The following is a 16,533-nucleotide window of genomic DNA, read 5'->3' on the forward strand; positions in this document are numbered from 1 at the left end:
TTCCCCTCAGCTCTGAACACAAGACTAGTTCTTATTTTTCAGTCCAGAAAGAAGAGAGCAACTGAGCCTGACTCTACAGGGCTGATATATTCATTGTACAAACGCCAGTGCTTTTTTTCACCCTCTCACCTCCTTGCATTACCAGAGCTGAAGCATCCCCCCACAGCACAATGGCTGATGCACTTGTGTCCTTTCTGCCTGATGCCTCCGTTGGCTGGTACACACAGCAGGAAGCTCAGATTTTCAGAGTTCTTCTCAAACGTCACAGCTGCTGAGCAGAAAAACATCTAAGAGCCATAGGAAAACAGTATGCCACCAAATACATACAAGTCCGAGATGCAAACTGGTGCTTCCTGTATGGAGCCACACCTGACTTCGTAGCCAGTGCTGTAATTTCAGCAACAAGGTGGTACTCTTGCCTGTTGACAAACATGGGGGTGCAACTTTTAGTTAACTGTCAGACAAAGAAAAAAAACAACAAAAAAAAACCCAGAAGGAGATCACCAACTCCTTCCCTCAAAGTCTCTGTGCATTTTTAATGGCCACTAGTGGCTCTGGAGTAAAGGAGGGAATTACATGGTATATGCTTGGTAATACATTACTGGCAGGAGGAGGAAGTTATTCTTTCTGAGGAGAAAAAAAAAAATAATCATGGAAGAAAACTCCAACTATGAAAACAGAAAGTACACACACAAGAGGAAACACTACTGTACAGTAAGGTAGCGATCATAGAAAACAAACAATTTCAAGGCAGGCAAGTGCAAAGGACATCTGCACTCCTGCACCGCTCATTCCCTAGCTTCAACGAGATCTGCAGTCCAGTGCTTGCTCCCCCTTCTCAGAGCTTAATTTTGAATTCTGTGGGCTGCACAGAGGCAGAGACCCCTGAGGATTTGAAGAGTGCCTTCAAGATAGTGTCAGGGTCCACTTCAGCTGGGGGATTTGAGGAGGCGCTTGCACTTGACCGGCGTGGCTCCCCTTCCTTCTTCACCGAAGGAGTATCGCTCAGCCGGCTGGAGGATCAGAAAACGCACCATTTAACCTCTTGCTGTATAATACAATTTAACATTAGGTCTGCATGTACTGTTTTCATTGTTGCCCCTTTCCCAATGCCAGAGAGAAAAGTTTCAAATATGCTTTCCTCAGGGAAAACTTCATCTCAAACTCAACCTGACCCTCAGGGCTGTCAGCACTATGGAGTTCAGCTACACAGCACTCAGCTCAACTGAGAGGTGAAGGAGGAAAGTATTCATTGCACAACAATTTGCTAACCATTTTCTTCCCCTTCTCTCAAACTCTCCTCAACACAGAACCTATGTACATGTTTGGTCCCTCCCCTCACCCAAAGGACACTTACAGCAATATAGGCTGGTCTGAGGTGATGACATTCCCATTCATATGAAGATTGCATTTCATTGGTTGACCTAAACACGAAACAATCAACAATGAAAAAGTCCTTCTGTCAGAACTATGGTAAAGCAAGACCCCAGAAATACCAAGCATCAGTACAAACAGCAGAATTTCACATTGTGGTGGTGAGAGAAGGCCCAGCTCTCCCTCCCCCACAAAGAAAGCAAGCACAGCTAACTCAGTCGGAGGAGCAAAGGGTAAAAGCTATCTTTACAAGCCAGATGAATCGCAGGTGGTATATACACAATATATAACAGTATTTACAATATATACAGAAATATACACCAAAGAAAGTAATACAGAACAAAATTCCCTCCTCTGTCCAGACAAGGGTTCCCCCCCTGTACCCCTCTCTCTCCCCCTACCTCCCTTTTTTCCCAAAAAGGGTTAGAGAAAAGGTAATTAATAAGGATGAAATTTTGTTAGGCCTCAAAGCACATGCAGGGAGTAGTTCTTATTCAAGGCCAACCCTGGCTAGTTGCTCAGAAGCAGACAGGCTGGAAAGGCAGAACAGACTGGAACAGAGAGAGACTCAAACTGAACTAAAACTTGAAGCTGCATTCTACCAGTCTACCAATGAAATTGGTTTGGAGTATCTGAATGTTTTCAAAACATTCAGCCAGTGTCCCAGCACTGTCCCTTTCTTAAAGGCACAGCCTCAAACGGTCACACACACGCTGTGGAAGCACTAGAAGAAACAGCTAAGACATCTTTTGCTACAAACTCACAGCAAGAGAAGAGGCACTGAAACACTCAGTACAATATGAAGAATCACACTAGTTAACAAGTCACATGTAAGCACAAGAGAATCTCCCATTCTCACCTGTCTGCTCCTCATCTGACATTGTTAACATGTCACTTCTCTAGAGCAAGAAAAAGCCTCTATTTCCAGCCCAACATTAACAGCTAATTTCACTCTCCACACTGCAGGTGGCTCTAGCTTAGAAATTGCATTGGTCACAGTTTACAGAGAAGCTGATAGCATTTGCTTTACAAGTCCAATTCAAAATGTCTCTGACTACACCTTTTGAGAATAGAATAGAATAGACCAGACCAGGTTGGAAGAGACCTTCAAGATCATCGTGTCCAACCTATCATCCAACACCACCCAACCAACTAAACCATGCAACCAAGCACCCTGTCAAGTCTCCTCCTGAACAGCTCCAGCGACTCCACCACCTCCCCAGGAAGCCCATTCCAATGGGCAATCACTCTCTCTGTGTAAAACTTCCTCCTAACCTCCAGCCTAAACCTCCCCTGGCGCAGCCTGAGACTGTGTCCTCTTGTTCTGGTGCTGGTTGTCTGGGAGAAGAGACCAACCTCTGCCTGTCTACAACCCCCCTTCAGGTAGTTGTAGACAGCAATAAGGTCACCCCTGAGTCTCCTCTTCTCCAGGCTAAGCAGCCCCAGCTCCCTCAGTCTCTCCTCATAGGGCTTGTGTTCCAAACCCCTCACCAACTTTGTTGCCCTTCTCTGGACATGCTCCAGCAAGTCAACATCCTTCCTAAACTGAGGAGCCCAGAACTGGACACCTTGAGTCTTTTGCAAATACTAGTTTTACAAACAGCTCTTCTGTAAGAAGGTAAAGCTTTACTAAGGACCACCTGGCTTTTAGCACTGCATTAGAAACAACTCACCTGGAAGCTAGAGGAGACAACTCGCCACGACCCTGTCGCTAGCTTTCAGCATTCCCTTTCTAAATAAATGTGGTGGCTTGTGTTTTGTTGTTGTTGTTTGGGGTGTGGTGTGGTTTGCTTTTGTTTGTTGTTTGGCTTTCTTTGTTTTTTAATCTCATTTAAACTCTGCACATATGCTCATATGTAACCAGCTCCACCTCAATTCACATGGCTCCCAACTGATGTTTCAGCATTTCCTGTCTCTCTCGGTACCATATGAGCATCCAGGATGCCTTTAAACTGCTGATGCAGAAAAGTTATCATTGATGGACTAATGCAACTCTGGCCTCACACTTACCATCTAAACACCTGTTGTTGTATTTCTTATATGCTGTGATAGCATCTTCTTTCTTCACAAACACCACCTCAGCCACTCCAGGATGCACCAGCCGGGCTCGCTTCAGAGCGCCACACACACAGAATAATTCCTGAAGGCAGAGGGTTAGTCATGACCATGCTCACGTCTAAAGGTACCACATCAACCAAAGACATGAAGTGAGAAAGGCTTAGTTTCCTACTTTCACCACCCCACCCTGCTTAGTAAACATCTGGCAAAGCCCTGACATTTGCCTTACTGTGTTTGCTATGGTATGAGTGCTTGACATTAGCAATACACTGCATGAGCAGAAAAGCTCAAGGGCAGTGCTCTAGAGTATTTGTCACACATGAAGAACAGGCTGAGAATGGAAGTGCCTAGATAATTTGAATGAGGCCTAAGTTCAAGGACCAAGCATCATTTGGCATGAACTCTAAGCTAGGTCAGGTATCACAGCTCACCCCAGGTATGGGATTTTGTCCCATCTTTTTCAGCATAATATAAAAAGTCAACAAAACCCAAATCAATCAGGAGCCCTCAAAGTTTTTGCAAGGCAAGCAAATCCACCTCATGCCCCTCCTTCACTGCATCCACCACAGATCAAGTGATTTATCAGAAGTGGTAGAATAATGGAAGGAAGTGCACAGTTCAGCAGTAAGCAACACTCACAACAATATCTTCTTCTGTGACTCGAGGATGCAGATTGTTTACAGTCATCTTTGTGCCTTCCAAAGGACTGAATGCCAGCTGCCAACACAAATAAATGCATCACATTAAAAAAGGTCAGAAATGCAGCAGGCAAATAGCACTGCTGAGAAAGCATCAAAATAAGTCACTAAAGGCACGTCTGGGGAAAGTCACGTACAAGCACAAAGGAGAGAGAGAGAGAGAGAGAGAGCTAGCAATGGGAAATAGCAGTGCTTACAAAAGCCCAGCTCTTCTGACTGCCAAAAGGAGCTCCTCTTCCACACTGATTTCTCTCTGAAGTAACTTTTCTCTGTCATTCCCAACTATGACACTAACTTAAAGCCACATACACACACAGTACTCTGCAGCCACACCCACACCTTTTAAGCACACGTCACTGCTGCACTCTACACCAGCCAGCAAATGCCCCAAACCCTCCAGCCCCTCAAGAACCTGCTGAAATCAAGAACCTGCTGAACTCAATGTGGCTGGCAACACCTTGTGGGTACCCAGCATTAAGGGGTTTGCAAAGCAGTTCCAGGCAGGTTGCCCACATACTGCCTGAGAGGCCTTGTGTGTACAGCTAGAAGCTGTATTTGTAAGACTCCTGTTTTTCTCCTTGCTAAGAGGAGCAGACAGAAGACACCATGTCTAGCAGTGTTATAACACTATTTCCAGGGACATGGAAGACACCAAGGAACATCTAAACCACGTCCCTGTATCGTGAATGCCTCTACAGACCACATATTTGCATGCTAGAGAAAATCTGAGAGAAGCAAGATGCACTGAGAATTCCCACTCTGAAGCTAAGAACTGGATGTTCAGACAGGTTTCAAATTCTTGGGACACGGGTAGGAGGTATCAGAATAAACTTGGAGTCCCAGAAATAACGTTAGAAGGCAGATGGAGAGGAGCTGCTCGAGTGATCAATGCACAGCAAGTAACAGAGACTTCTGTAAAGCATCTCCCATTCCCCTGAGCTCACCTCGACAGGTGCTGGCTCCTTTGGTGGCTCCTCCTTCGTCACTAGGGTGCGGGACATGTTCGTCAGAGCCTTGGTCCGCATAGGAGAAGGAGGGGCAGGCGGAGCTGTGTATGTATCGTTCTGAACCACTTTAGTCAAGGGAACAGTCTTGGACAGAGAGAACTTATTGCCACTCAGCCCAGTCTATGGGAAGAGAGAACGAGGTGTCTCAGAGATGCAGGCTACAAAAGTCATGCCTCTTTTTTCAGGCTCCAACAGCAGAAGTGTTACTAGCACGTGCTAGTATGTGCAACTGACTGTCCTTCCCAGCATTAAAGCTGCTACAGTGCTGGAGACTTCCAGCTTTGAGGCAAAAATCCACTGAAGTTTATGGCATAAGGACAAAAAGATCATTTCTCTCACTAACCAGCACTTCTTAGTGTCATATTCTTCTTAAGTGACCTTTACCAGCATGATCCAAATTCAAACAGCTTCTGTTATCAAAAGATTTTCAAGTACTGCACAAAGCATTCACAAACATTCTTCATTAATACTAAGACTGAGCTGCCCTAGAACAGACAGCAAGAGTTCTTCAAAAGCATCAAGCTGGGGCACACACAGACACCAAGTGTAACCTTTCCACTTGGAGCTACTCTAAAGCCAGACTGAACATTGTGATTGGTAGCTGCTGTGAATGCTGATAGTACATTTACTCCTGGGGAAAAAAAGCCCAAAACACCCCGCACCAAAATCACAAGACTGCTTTTAAAGGATCACAGATGGCCAGAAGCTCCACTTTGAATATTTAGATGAGAAAAATCCCACGAGCTAATCACTGCCTTACTGCCTGCATGATGGTAAAACCACACACATTTGCTTTCTCAGAACAATTTAGGGCAAACCTACATCCAATCCCCATGTCTGAAATAGGGCTAACGTCAATGACATTAGGTTGGACTGGGGCCTTACCCAGTTAAACTCTGAGTATCTGAGCAAGGCAATTTCACAATCTCTCCAGGTCCCTGTGCCAGATGCTGATCAGTACCCAGAGAATTGCACAACTTCTCCCCTAGTTTCACACTAGAATTTTTTATTCTACTTTTTTTGTGCTGCAACAGAGTTTTTGGGGATGACAAGCACCTGGGCTTTGCCTTTTCTATGACCATGTATTAGGCAGATCTCACCACACTCTTCACTTCTCACCCTCTGTAGCCCTCCCACCACACTGTTGTACCGGTTCCAGTCTGTCAGTGTCTGTCTTGGATCACAGAGCCCCAGAATAAGCAGAGAGCTCCAGGTGCATTTTCAACAAGCCAAACAGATGGGAGTAATTATCCTCCTTGATTTGCTGGCCATGATCTTGCAAACATGCAATCTGCAGTTGGCCTTCAATGCTGGAAAGATGCACTGCTAGCTCATTCTTGATGCATCTCTCAGCAGGACCCCCAGGCTCTTTTCTACAGGTAGCCACTTCCTAGCTTGAAAGTTCTCAGCTTCAGTTGCAGAGGGTCATCCCATCCTAAGAGCAGCACCTCACGTGTCAGCATTGAATTCCATCTCCTTCAGAGCACCAGCACTCCCCAACAAGCTGCCAAGTAAGTCTTGGAACAGTAGTGGATTCTGCGCTTTGATGTCCTGTCTCTGGAAGCCGCAGAAAGCTTCCCTTGCTCACTTGCTCAAACAATAAGCTAGGCTGAAAGCACTTCCCAAACAAGAAGAGAGTCAAGAGCTGACATGCAGCCAGCAAGGAGGGAGAATTCTGGCTGCAAAAGGCCTATAAACCCAGAGTTAGCCAAAGAGGACTCTGTGCCAAAAGCACTTCGAAGCACTTTGAGGGCGAAGAGCAAACATCTCTGGGGAAAGCATAGTTTCCACACTTCAAAAGAACGCAAGGCTTGTGAGCATGGTGTGGTAGGAACTGTTCAGGTAACAACTTACTGTGTTGTGCAGGAAACTGTTTGTGGTGGTGATTTTCATCTGTTTGCTAGCAAGGGGAGAGACACTTTCATCATCATCTTCCATGTCATACAGGCCCTGAAGAGAAGCAAGGGAAGTTTACAAGCAGGTAGATTTAAGCCAGACATCACTTCCAAAATAAGTAGCTTTCGCCAGTCTTCAGCCTCCTTCAGGCAATGAAGGCATCTGCACTGGACTTTACTCCTGTCACTGCAGCTTGGGGGCACAGAGTTGAAGGCAGACAAGTCCATTTCAAAACATGAGTGCAGAAACTACCCAACTAATTCTCCAGAAATGCCACAGCACAGCTGTTTTCCTAGGTGTACTGAAACGAGACACAGATTTCACTAATGCCTAGACCTTGCCAGGACTAATAGAACCACTTCAATGGCATGAAGCCTCAGTGCCTTACATTTTAGCACACAGCTACCTTTAAAGTTGCAGACTGTGCATATGCATTTTTTATTATTGCCCCCCCCTCAATTAAGCAGATGCTTGCCAAATACATCTGAACTAAACATTCCTCTGGAATAGCCTCCTTCCCTCAGCACAGCACATAGCTGTCTGGCACTAAAGACCACTGCACCAGGAGGTTTGCTGAATGAATAATTCATTTCCCAGTTCAACTTTATGCTCATAGCCTTGCCTTAAAATAATGAGAACCCCTATATAAATATTGTTTCATAGGCCAAGTAATGTTAAGAAAAGGTCTACACACAGATGGCACTGCCCAGAACACAAGTCATCACATTTTGAACAGCTTCCCATTAATTCAGTAGAAAGGTAAAGAGAAAACTGAGGATCAGCAATGAGAGCTTGCAAAATAAGTGGGTTTTCATAGTCAGCAAGGTTCTTGTTTACAAACAGGAAGATTGTTCCAGGGGCAGAAAAGTTATGAAGGAAAAGAAATACCATAAAGGATGGCAGAACAAAGAAGAGTTGTGCAGAAAATAAAAGAACTGGGGAAAGCACAAGCCATCAGCTGGCCTTGAATTTGAGGCAGATTACATGGATTCAAAGCTAACAGTAATGAGGTCAAACCAATGAAGAGATCTCCTTAAGTGACAGCATCTAGGATAGGTGAGGGTAGCAGGTTGGTATAGAGGTGTAGCATACACCAATAGCTAGTTACCATAGTGAAGGCCAAAAAACCCATGACATAAGGTTGTGACTGTCACTTTTCCAGTATTTATGTACACACACACAATAAAGTAACAAAAATGTGTAATCCTCTCTGAAAGCACACAAGGTGGTAAAGTGGCTGAAGGGCCAGGGGTTGTGACTAAGGCCTTTAAAATTGATGGCAGAGAGAGCACAAATTCCAGTGTCTTCTCAAAGTCTGACTGACAAAGATTATGGCAACTTTGAAAGTACATCAGAACACCAGTTAATATCATTCACTATCAGGTTTCCAGCAGAGACCCACAGCTGGGACTCCACAGAATGGTTATACCTCTCCCACCTCACTGTAGAACATTTGACCATGTACAATCATATCCATTCTCTGCAAAGGCTGGCAGGATGGTGAATAAAAACAACCAACAACTTGATCTGATGTGATGTCACTGAGAATTTACAAAAAGACATCAGAGCTAAGGGGTCACAGTCTCTAGGAAAAAAGAAAAACCATTAGCACATACAGAGGAAACCTGGGAATACCTACTTTGCATTCATGTAACACACAAGGAATCAAGGTCAATTAGACTAAATGAAAACCTCAAATACATGAAAGTAACTTAACCATGAAAGAATAGGGAGCCAAGGTACTGCAGAAGTTCCAAACATTCCTCTTCCCTACTTAAACTTTTCCTTGCACCTGCAAATGTTTATGGACACCTTCCTTCCCCTCCAAAAGTAACAAACAGCACAGTGCAGGCACACACCTGTTTGTGTGTATGGTTGTTCACCACATTGATCCTCATTCCTGCTGGATTTGAATGTCCAGGAACTGGAGCCTTCTGCTACAGTCAGAGAGAAAAAGCCAAAGCATTAAATGCTACAGTCCACCAAATCACCATGTCAGAACACCACAGCTGTTAGTTAATACCCCGAGACCACTGAAATGACACTCAGCTCTCCTGCTCTTGAGACATACTACCATAGTATGCCATGAGGTGACATCTGTTTCCTGTAATATGGTCAATATGAAATAATCACTTAAAGAAATGAAAGCCTAAGGCCAAGCAGAGAAACTGATTCCAATTATTTGAGTGTTAGTCCAAGATCAGTGGGAAGGGTACTCGACTCCAGGCCTGTCAGCACCGACTAGATCTACATTTCTGCCAATACAAAACCACAGGGAAAATCAGGAAGCTTTACCCACAGTGCAGGGAACCAATCTATTTCCATCAAACTCCAAAAGCTAAGACACAGCAGAGTTTGATTCAGCTGCATTTCAAAGAAGTACATACTGTCCCTTCACACTAAAGCTGCAATAAGCTGTAGTGGAATAAAATGATGCACGGGAGAGTGAAGCTGACCCTTCTGCAGCCTGTTAGCCCATGAAACAGGGAAACCACAACAGAAGTGGCCAGGGAATGCTGTACTAATGGACAACCAAAATCAAGCTGCAACTCACTCAAAAATGCCCTTTTTGGTCTTTAAAAAAGCTGGAAGCTGTCCCTTACAGAAAACAATGCTCCAGACAGGCAGTAAAATATTCAGACTTGCGTCTTGTATACAGACTCTAACTTATACCACAGCACCCTCACATTTCTATTTGCTGATCAGTTCAGAAACATAGATACCTGTCCTATGGAAACATCAGCAAGGCTTTGAAAATTCATTGGGTTTCAAAGACTTCTCCCCCCCCCCCTTTCCTTATGAGAAACAAGGCCACAGCACAGGACGTCAGAAGTGTCTGCTGCATCTCAGATCAAGGTACTTCAGTCTGATTCTGCTCTCAACACTTGGGAAGGGATTACTCATGTGCATTGTTTAGTCTACAGTCCAAGGTTGCCATTATATTCTATGATATTTTTTGGTTGCACTGTGTTGCCTAAGAGAGTCCTGCAGGTCAAATCAAATTGTACTCAGAAAAAAAAGAGTAAAAATCAGGTCAGAGCAAATTGCTACTGTATCAAGGCTCTGGAAGCTATTTCAACTCCTAGAAACTTTGCAGAAAGTGTTCAAATGGCTGCTGGTGGTGATTTGGCTTAGAAGGACAGCATGAGTACTAATTAGCCTACTAATTAAAGTCTACTGAACACACCACACTATTGCTCTGTGATTAGCCCTTCTTACAGCCACAAGAGTCCTTTCTCTTTCTCAGGTTGGCCTGGCAGTAAAGCTGCCAAGTAATGAGAAACTTCCAAAGCTAATTTGCAAAAATATTTGCTAGTCTTGAGCAAAACCCACAAGTGAACAGAAAGCAGCCTCATCTGCAAACAGGAGGTGTTCTGGGTACGTGTAAGCACACCACTGATCTGTGGAAGAAAGAAAGACATGACAGATGTATGCTAGGAACCGCAGTTATGCGCTTGTAGAGGTGAGGAACAAAACCGCTCCACAAACAACAATCTTGACTGTCTGCAAACTTCTGACCCTACTCACTGTACCTGACACACAGGCAGTTCAATAGTAGCTGTTTCTCAGAGAAGTTTACAAAGGGCCAAGTTACCATGCACACAGCAAAGTGAAATTAGAGCGCTGTCAATCAGCGGGTCAGGGTGACCAACTGATCGCACCGCAAGCGAAATAAACCTTGAGCTTCAGCAGGAGTGCATCATGCAATCAGGCAACCCCCTGGGAGCCAGGGCTTTCCTGAAAACCAGACAAGGAGAAACACAGAAATTGTAGAAGGGCTCATTGAATTGTAGATCTCCTCATATGTAAACCTACAAATCTAAGCCTTGATCCCACCGCTGGGATAAACCAGTTATCTAAACAGGTCCATCTACCACGTCGGGTTGCGAAGGCAGGTGGTATGACAAAACACACACACGTATTTTCTTCATATTTAGGTTGAAAAGCAGCTACTTGACCATTTGAGACAACTTTAACGCTGACAGGAGCACTGCTTTAGTATTTGTTTGGCCCAAACCCCATGTGAAAATGTAAATGAAAGCCCCAAGCAGCTGCAAGAACAGCCAAAAGGCTCCAAAGCCTACACTACAGCAGGAGTGAACTGTAGCACCATGGCTTCTACAGTAAACCTGTGAACATAGTCAGGTATTAACACTTCTCCTGGACTGCTGCAGAATAACTGAGGAGCTCAGAGGTGGTTTGCTTGACCTACTTGGATAGTTTTGGTGATTTTCATGGCTGGATTTACTGTCCCCATAGTTGGGCTGATAGCAGCTGGAGTGCTCCTTTTTAAGCTGATCTTCTCTCTGGCATCCACCACTTTGGGCACCTTTTCAGCAGCAACACTTTGCTGCTTACGGGAGTTTAACATCTCTCGAGCATCCTGCACCTTCCCCTTGATTTTGAACCGAGCATCCTTCTGCACCAGTTTCTCACGGGCATCTTTAACCCCCAGTTTGTGCCTGGCATCAGTGAGTCCTATCTTCTGGCGGGCATCAAACGTCCGCTGGAAGCTGACAGCCGGTGAGGATCTGTTCAGGAGATTTTGCTGTATCCCAATGCGAGACCTTACACCTCCAAACACTGGCCTTGTGTTAAGCCTGGGGAAAACAACAAAGCAAAGCAAAAACAAGAGAGAGAGAGAGAGAGAGTTTCAGACATTGTAAAATGTGAGACAATATCAACAAAGTATTTGTGTTGCTCCAAACAAAAGGTCATTATTAGTGCACAGAAATCTACTCAGGTTAGACTTCCAGCTCCAACAGTCGAGCCTCTAAGCTGGTTTATGGTGGATTTTGCTTTCTACATAGAGAGCTAAGGAACTGATTTCCAAAATCCACTCTTAAGCTCACATTCACAGACTTAAGTACAGGGTCTGACTTCAGGTGTGCTAAGCACATGCTAAAAGAAATTCATTGACAGCTCAGGTGCACAGAGGAAACCGCTGGAGACAAAGAGGAACAGACCACCTAGCTTTAGGATTGAGCAGGTCCTCTAAAGCATCTTTTGCAACACAGCAATTTGTCCAAATGCAAAGTAAACAGGGAACTACCCAAGACTTAAAGAACTACAGGCTGGGGCCAGAGAGCTGCCAAACAGAAAGGGACCTGGGGGTGCTGATTGACAGCCGCCTAAACACAAGCCAGCAGTGTGCCCAGGTGGCCAAGAAGGCCAATGGCATCCTGGCCTGTATCACGAATAGTGTGGCCTGCAGGAGCAGGGAAGTCATTCTGCCCCTGTACTCAGCACTGGTTAGGCCACACCTTGAGTCCTGTGTCCAGTTCTGGGCCCCTCAGTTTAAGAAGGACATTGAGACACTTGAACGTGTCCAGAGAAGGGCAACAAGTCTGGGGAGAGGCCTTGAGCACAGCCCTGTGAGGAGAGGCTGAGGGAGCTGGGATTGTTTAGCCTGGAGGAGGCTCAGGGGAGATCTCACTGCTGTCTACAACTACCTGAAAGGTGGTGTAGCCAGGAGGGAGTTGGTCTCTTCTCTCAGCCAACCAGCACCAGAACAAGAGGACACAGCCTCAAGCTGCACCAGGGGAAGCTTAGGCTTGAGGTGAGGAAAAAGTTCTTCAGAGGGAGAGTTGTTAGCCATTGGAATGTGCTGCCCAGGGAGGTGGTGGAGTCACCGTCCCTGGAGGTATTCAAGAGGGGACTGGATGTGGCACTTGGTGCCATGGTCTAGTCATGAGGTCTGTGGTGACAGGTTGGACTTGATGATCTTTGAGGTCTCTTCCATCCTTGGTGACACTGTGATTTGTGAGTGCAGAGGCTTGGATTTTAAGAGGTATCAATACCAATCCCAGTTCAAAGCCACCAGTTTCAATGCTGATTAGTTTATAAGCTGAATTACCTTTCAACATCACCACCTCTTCTTTAACTTACTAACAGAACCAGTACGCTCCATGGCCTGCACTTGTGAGCACATCATTACAACCCTGTGCACAGAAAGGTTAACTGCCCACATAAAGCACAGCCTTTGTACTGTGCAACTGAGAAGCAGCCCACAATGTAGCAAAACACGATTGTTACAGGTCAGATTGTTACAGCTCTGATGCACTTTTTCAACACATCCCTTAAAAGGAAACAGCTTCCCCAACAAGAAAGTTCCTCCTTTAAGTAGTTTTTCAGGTTCTATTTTCCCCCACTGGGTGTTTTGTTGTTTTGTTTCTTTAGGGCTTGCTGGTTTCAGTTTGTGGGGGGTTTTGTTGTTGTTGTTGTTTAAAAGACAAAGTGGTGTGAGAAATTTTAGTCCAGGTACTGAAAAAACCATTCCAAGTAAGCTACAGATGGCTACAATGTTCATCTCCTCTCTGGAATGCATTGTCCAGTGTTAGAAAGTCTGACAGTCGATCCCTAGAACTTGTTGCAATCTCAAAAGGCTAACATCACAGAATCAAATGATGGTGCACTTTGAATTATTTTCATACAGCTTTGTATCAGAAATTCCTGATCTAACTCCACAATCTTAACATTATTAAGTCATGTATGTTCAGTGGACAGAGCTGCAGAAGGAAGGAAAAAGAAAGCCCCCCCAAAAGAAAAAGACTGAAGACTGAGTCTCCACTTCTGTTTCTTTCATTCTTGTGTATAGACAACTGGAGAGCTAGGACTGGGGTCCCACTTTGCTACCTAAGCATTGTAAGACTGCTCTCTCCCACAGACAAAGCACAAAACCCAGAAGAAAGAGCACTACTAAATGAAATATATCCAGAGTAAAACAGAAGACTAACAGCATCCACAAAGCAAACCAACACAACAAGACTTCCCTTGCAAGCACTCAGGTACAGAGTGCTGCAGAAGGGCTTGATGAATGGATCTTATTCATGACCCTAAGAGGCCAAAGTGAAACTACAAATACATGTATCAGCACTTAAGACAGAATTAATGCTGTTACTGACATGAACTAATGAAACTGGGTAGGAAGCATCTTCCCTGAAGACTTGTGATTATCATTCTGCCCCTGTACACTGCACTGGTTAGGCCACACCTCGAGTACTGTGTCCAGTTCTGGGCCCCTCAGTTTAGGAAGGAGGTTGACTTGCTGGAACGAGTCCAGAGAAGGGCAACAAAGTTGGTGAGGGGTTTGGAACACAAGCCCTATGAGGAGAGACTGAGGGAGCTGGGGTTGCTTAGCCTGGAGAGGAGGAGACTCAGGGGTGACCTTATCACTCTCTACAACTACCTGAAGGGAGGTTGTAGACAGGCAGAGATTGGTCTCTTCTCCCAGGCAAGCAGCACCAGAACAAGAGGACACAGTCTCAGGCTGCGCCAGGGGCGGTTTAGGTTGGATGTTAGGAAGAAGTTCTATACAGAGAGAGTGATTGCCCATTGGAATGGGCTGCCTGGGAAGGTGGTGAAGTCACCATCACTGGAGGTGTTCAGGAGGAGACTTGATGGGGTGCTTGGTGCCACGGGTTAGTTGTTTGGGTGGGTTGGATTGGTTGATGGGTTGGACACAATGATCTTGAAGGTCTCTTCCAACCTGGTCTATTCTATTCTCTCTAAATCCTTACCCTGTAACAGCATTGGCTGTTTAGCCATCTTGCGCCACAACTGAAATGAAAGGCAATCTCAAACATCTTATTGACTTTCCACAACTCCCAAGTTCTGGCTGGAGTATTTTGTGGATCAGTACATATTGCAGGAGAAGATTTTTGTGTTATTTCAGCTAGACTACTGAACACTGTGGGTACAATTATTTCAGCTCATTCAGCCTTATGGAGTTCAACGTGCCAAAGAAGAGAAACACAGGGCACAAAAACTCTTGCAGAGCTGCAGGGGGATTATTGTTCAGCAAATAAAAGCAAGAATTCCTGGAAGAAATGAGTTAAGGAGGGATTTGAAAAAGGAGAAAGGAGGTGCTTGGCATATTAATCAGCATAAGACTGTTCCAAATACACAGGATAACATGAAGGAAAGCATGAAGCCAAGGCCTTGTCTAGACTAGGATTTAAACCTGTTTGAATGCTTTGCTAGTACACGTTAGCAGATAACCTTCAAAACACCACTCTAGACCTAAGTGAAGACAGGTGTAAACCCCCAGGATTTCCCAATGACCATGAAGTTTAAGAAAAGCCACCAATACAGCAACAAAAGAAGCACATTTTGCTAATGCAGATGGGGAGAAATTCATAAACAAGCCCTTCAGAAGCATCGGGAGACGATGGTAAAAGACAAGATGAAAAGCTCCCGAAGGAGAGGCCAGCTAAGAACTAGCACCAGCTTCACTACCTGGTCAAGCCTACACTGGAGACATCTGCCACACAAAGAATCTGATCTGCACGCTGCACACCCACAACGAGCACTGCAAACAGCCTGTCAGAGCATCATTAACTGCGATACAGAAACCACATTGCCAAGGGCCAGGCAGCATTTGTGATGAAGCCACCGCGGCCTCGACTGCGCGGACCCCGATCAGCTCTGCTGGTTAGGGCTCCCTGTAGCACACACACTACACCTCCCACGGCTCTCCCACAATGCACCGTGCACCGCTGCGGGGGGACCGGGCACCCACCCTAGGGCACTGCCTGACTTAATGCTGCAGCCCACAGCGGCTCCTGCCGCAGGCACGGGGCACCACGGACAGCGAGCGGGCCCGGGGGCAGCGCCGAGCCCCTGCTGATGGCAGGCCGAGGGGCAGCGCCGAGCCCCTGCCCACGCCGGGCCGAGGGGCAGCGCCGAGCCCCTGCCCACGCCGGGCCGAGGGGCAGCGCCGAGCCCCTGCCCACGCCGGGCCGGGGGGCAGCACTGCGTCGGTTAACCGGCGGGGAGAAGCAGCAGGCAGCGCGGAAAGCGCAGGTCGGAGGCACTAATGATGCACTGTGACAGGAATCTCGGGAGAAACAAGAAAGGCCCAAGACGGGACGGGCAGGGGCACTGCCTGTGCCTGCCCTGTGGGCGCCAGAGCCCACGGGACAGCGCCAGGCACAGGAGGGTGAAGCGGGGGGAACAGAACCCCCAGCCCGTCCCTGAGCGACGGCCACCCCCGCCAATCTGCACCAAGGCACAGCCCCACAGGCCAAGGCCTAAGCCAATAGGAAGGCCAAAGCGGGGAATAGGGCCGGGCCGCGCTGAGGCAGGCTGTGGCCCGCAGGGTCCGGAGTGGAGCGACCGAAAGGAAAAGAACAGACAAAAAATATGAAGTCCCCCGTGCCCAGGGTGTTGCATTTCCAGCCGCTTACCTCCCTTTCACCGTCACACCGCGCTTCCGTATGAGCTCGTCCAGAGACAGATCCGCCATCTTGTCGCGGCACCCAGCAGTAAGACGCAGCGAGCGAGACCCGGACCTGACATCACACCGCTTCCGCTGCCCGCCCCGCCTCCAGAAGTAAGACAGGCTCCGGCTCCGCCCGAGCGAGCGGCGCAGGGTGGGATGGGGAGGTCATCCCACAACCCCCAGCGGCGCTCGGGACTGTCATTTACATAGAATCCCTCTACGGCCACACAAATTTCGGCCCGGCGCAGAGGCTACACGGTGCAGAAGGGAAAGGATG

At 46.6% G+C, this 16,533-nt stretch overlaps 1 protein-coding gene across 3 annotated transcripts; it reads right to left on the reverse strand.

The window, feature by feature from the left end:
- Positions 1 to 516: 516 nt before the first annotated feature.
- Positions 517 to 16,326, reverse strand: POLDIP3 (DNA polymerase delta interacting protein 3). 3 transcript variants are annotated; one of them, XM_068142599.1, is made up of 9 exons: positions 16,222 to 16,326; positions 11,247 to 11,634; positions 8,893 to 8,967; positions 6,992 to 7,087; positions 5,075 to 5,257; positions 4,072 to 4,149; positions 3,385 to 3,514; positions 1,358 to 1,424; positions 517 to 1,013 (listed from the first exon to the last, which is right to left on the reverse strand). In XM_068142599.1, exons 1-9 carry the CDS (start codon positions 16,278 to 16,280, stop codon positions 839 to 841), a joined length of 1,251 nt encoding a protein of 416 aa, XP_067998700.1. In that variant the 5' UTR covers positions 16,281 to 16,326; the 3' UTR covers positions 517 to 838. The 3 variants fall into 3 exon arrangements, with proteins under 3 accessions (XP_067998700.1, XP_067998699.1, XP_067998701.1); XM_068142598.1 differs by having other exon boundaries at positions 8,893 to 8,970; XM_068142600.1 differs by lacking the exon at positions 8,893 to 8,967.
- Between the last annotated feature and the right edge of the window lie 207 nt (positions 16,327 to 16,533).

This window comes from Melanerpes formicivorus, unplaced genomic scaffold, assembly GCF_026170545.1.
Source record: "Melanerpes formicivorus ecotype bairdi unplaced genomic scaffold, bMelFor1.0.p_v2 SCAF_8, whole genome shotgun sequence".
NCBI classification, from domain to species: Eukaryota; Metazoa; Chordata; class Aves; order Piciformes; family Picidae; genus Melanerpes; species Melanerpes formicivorus.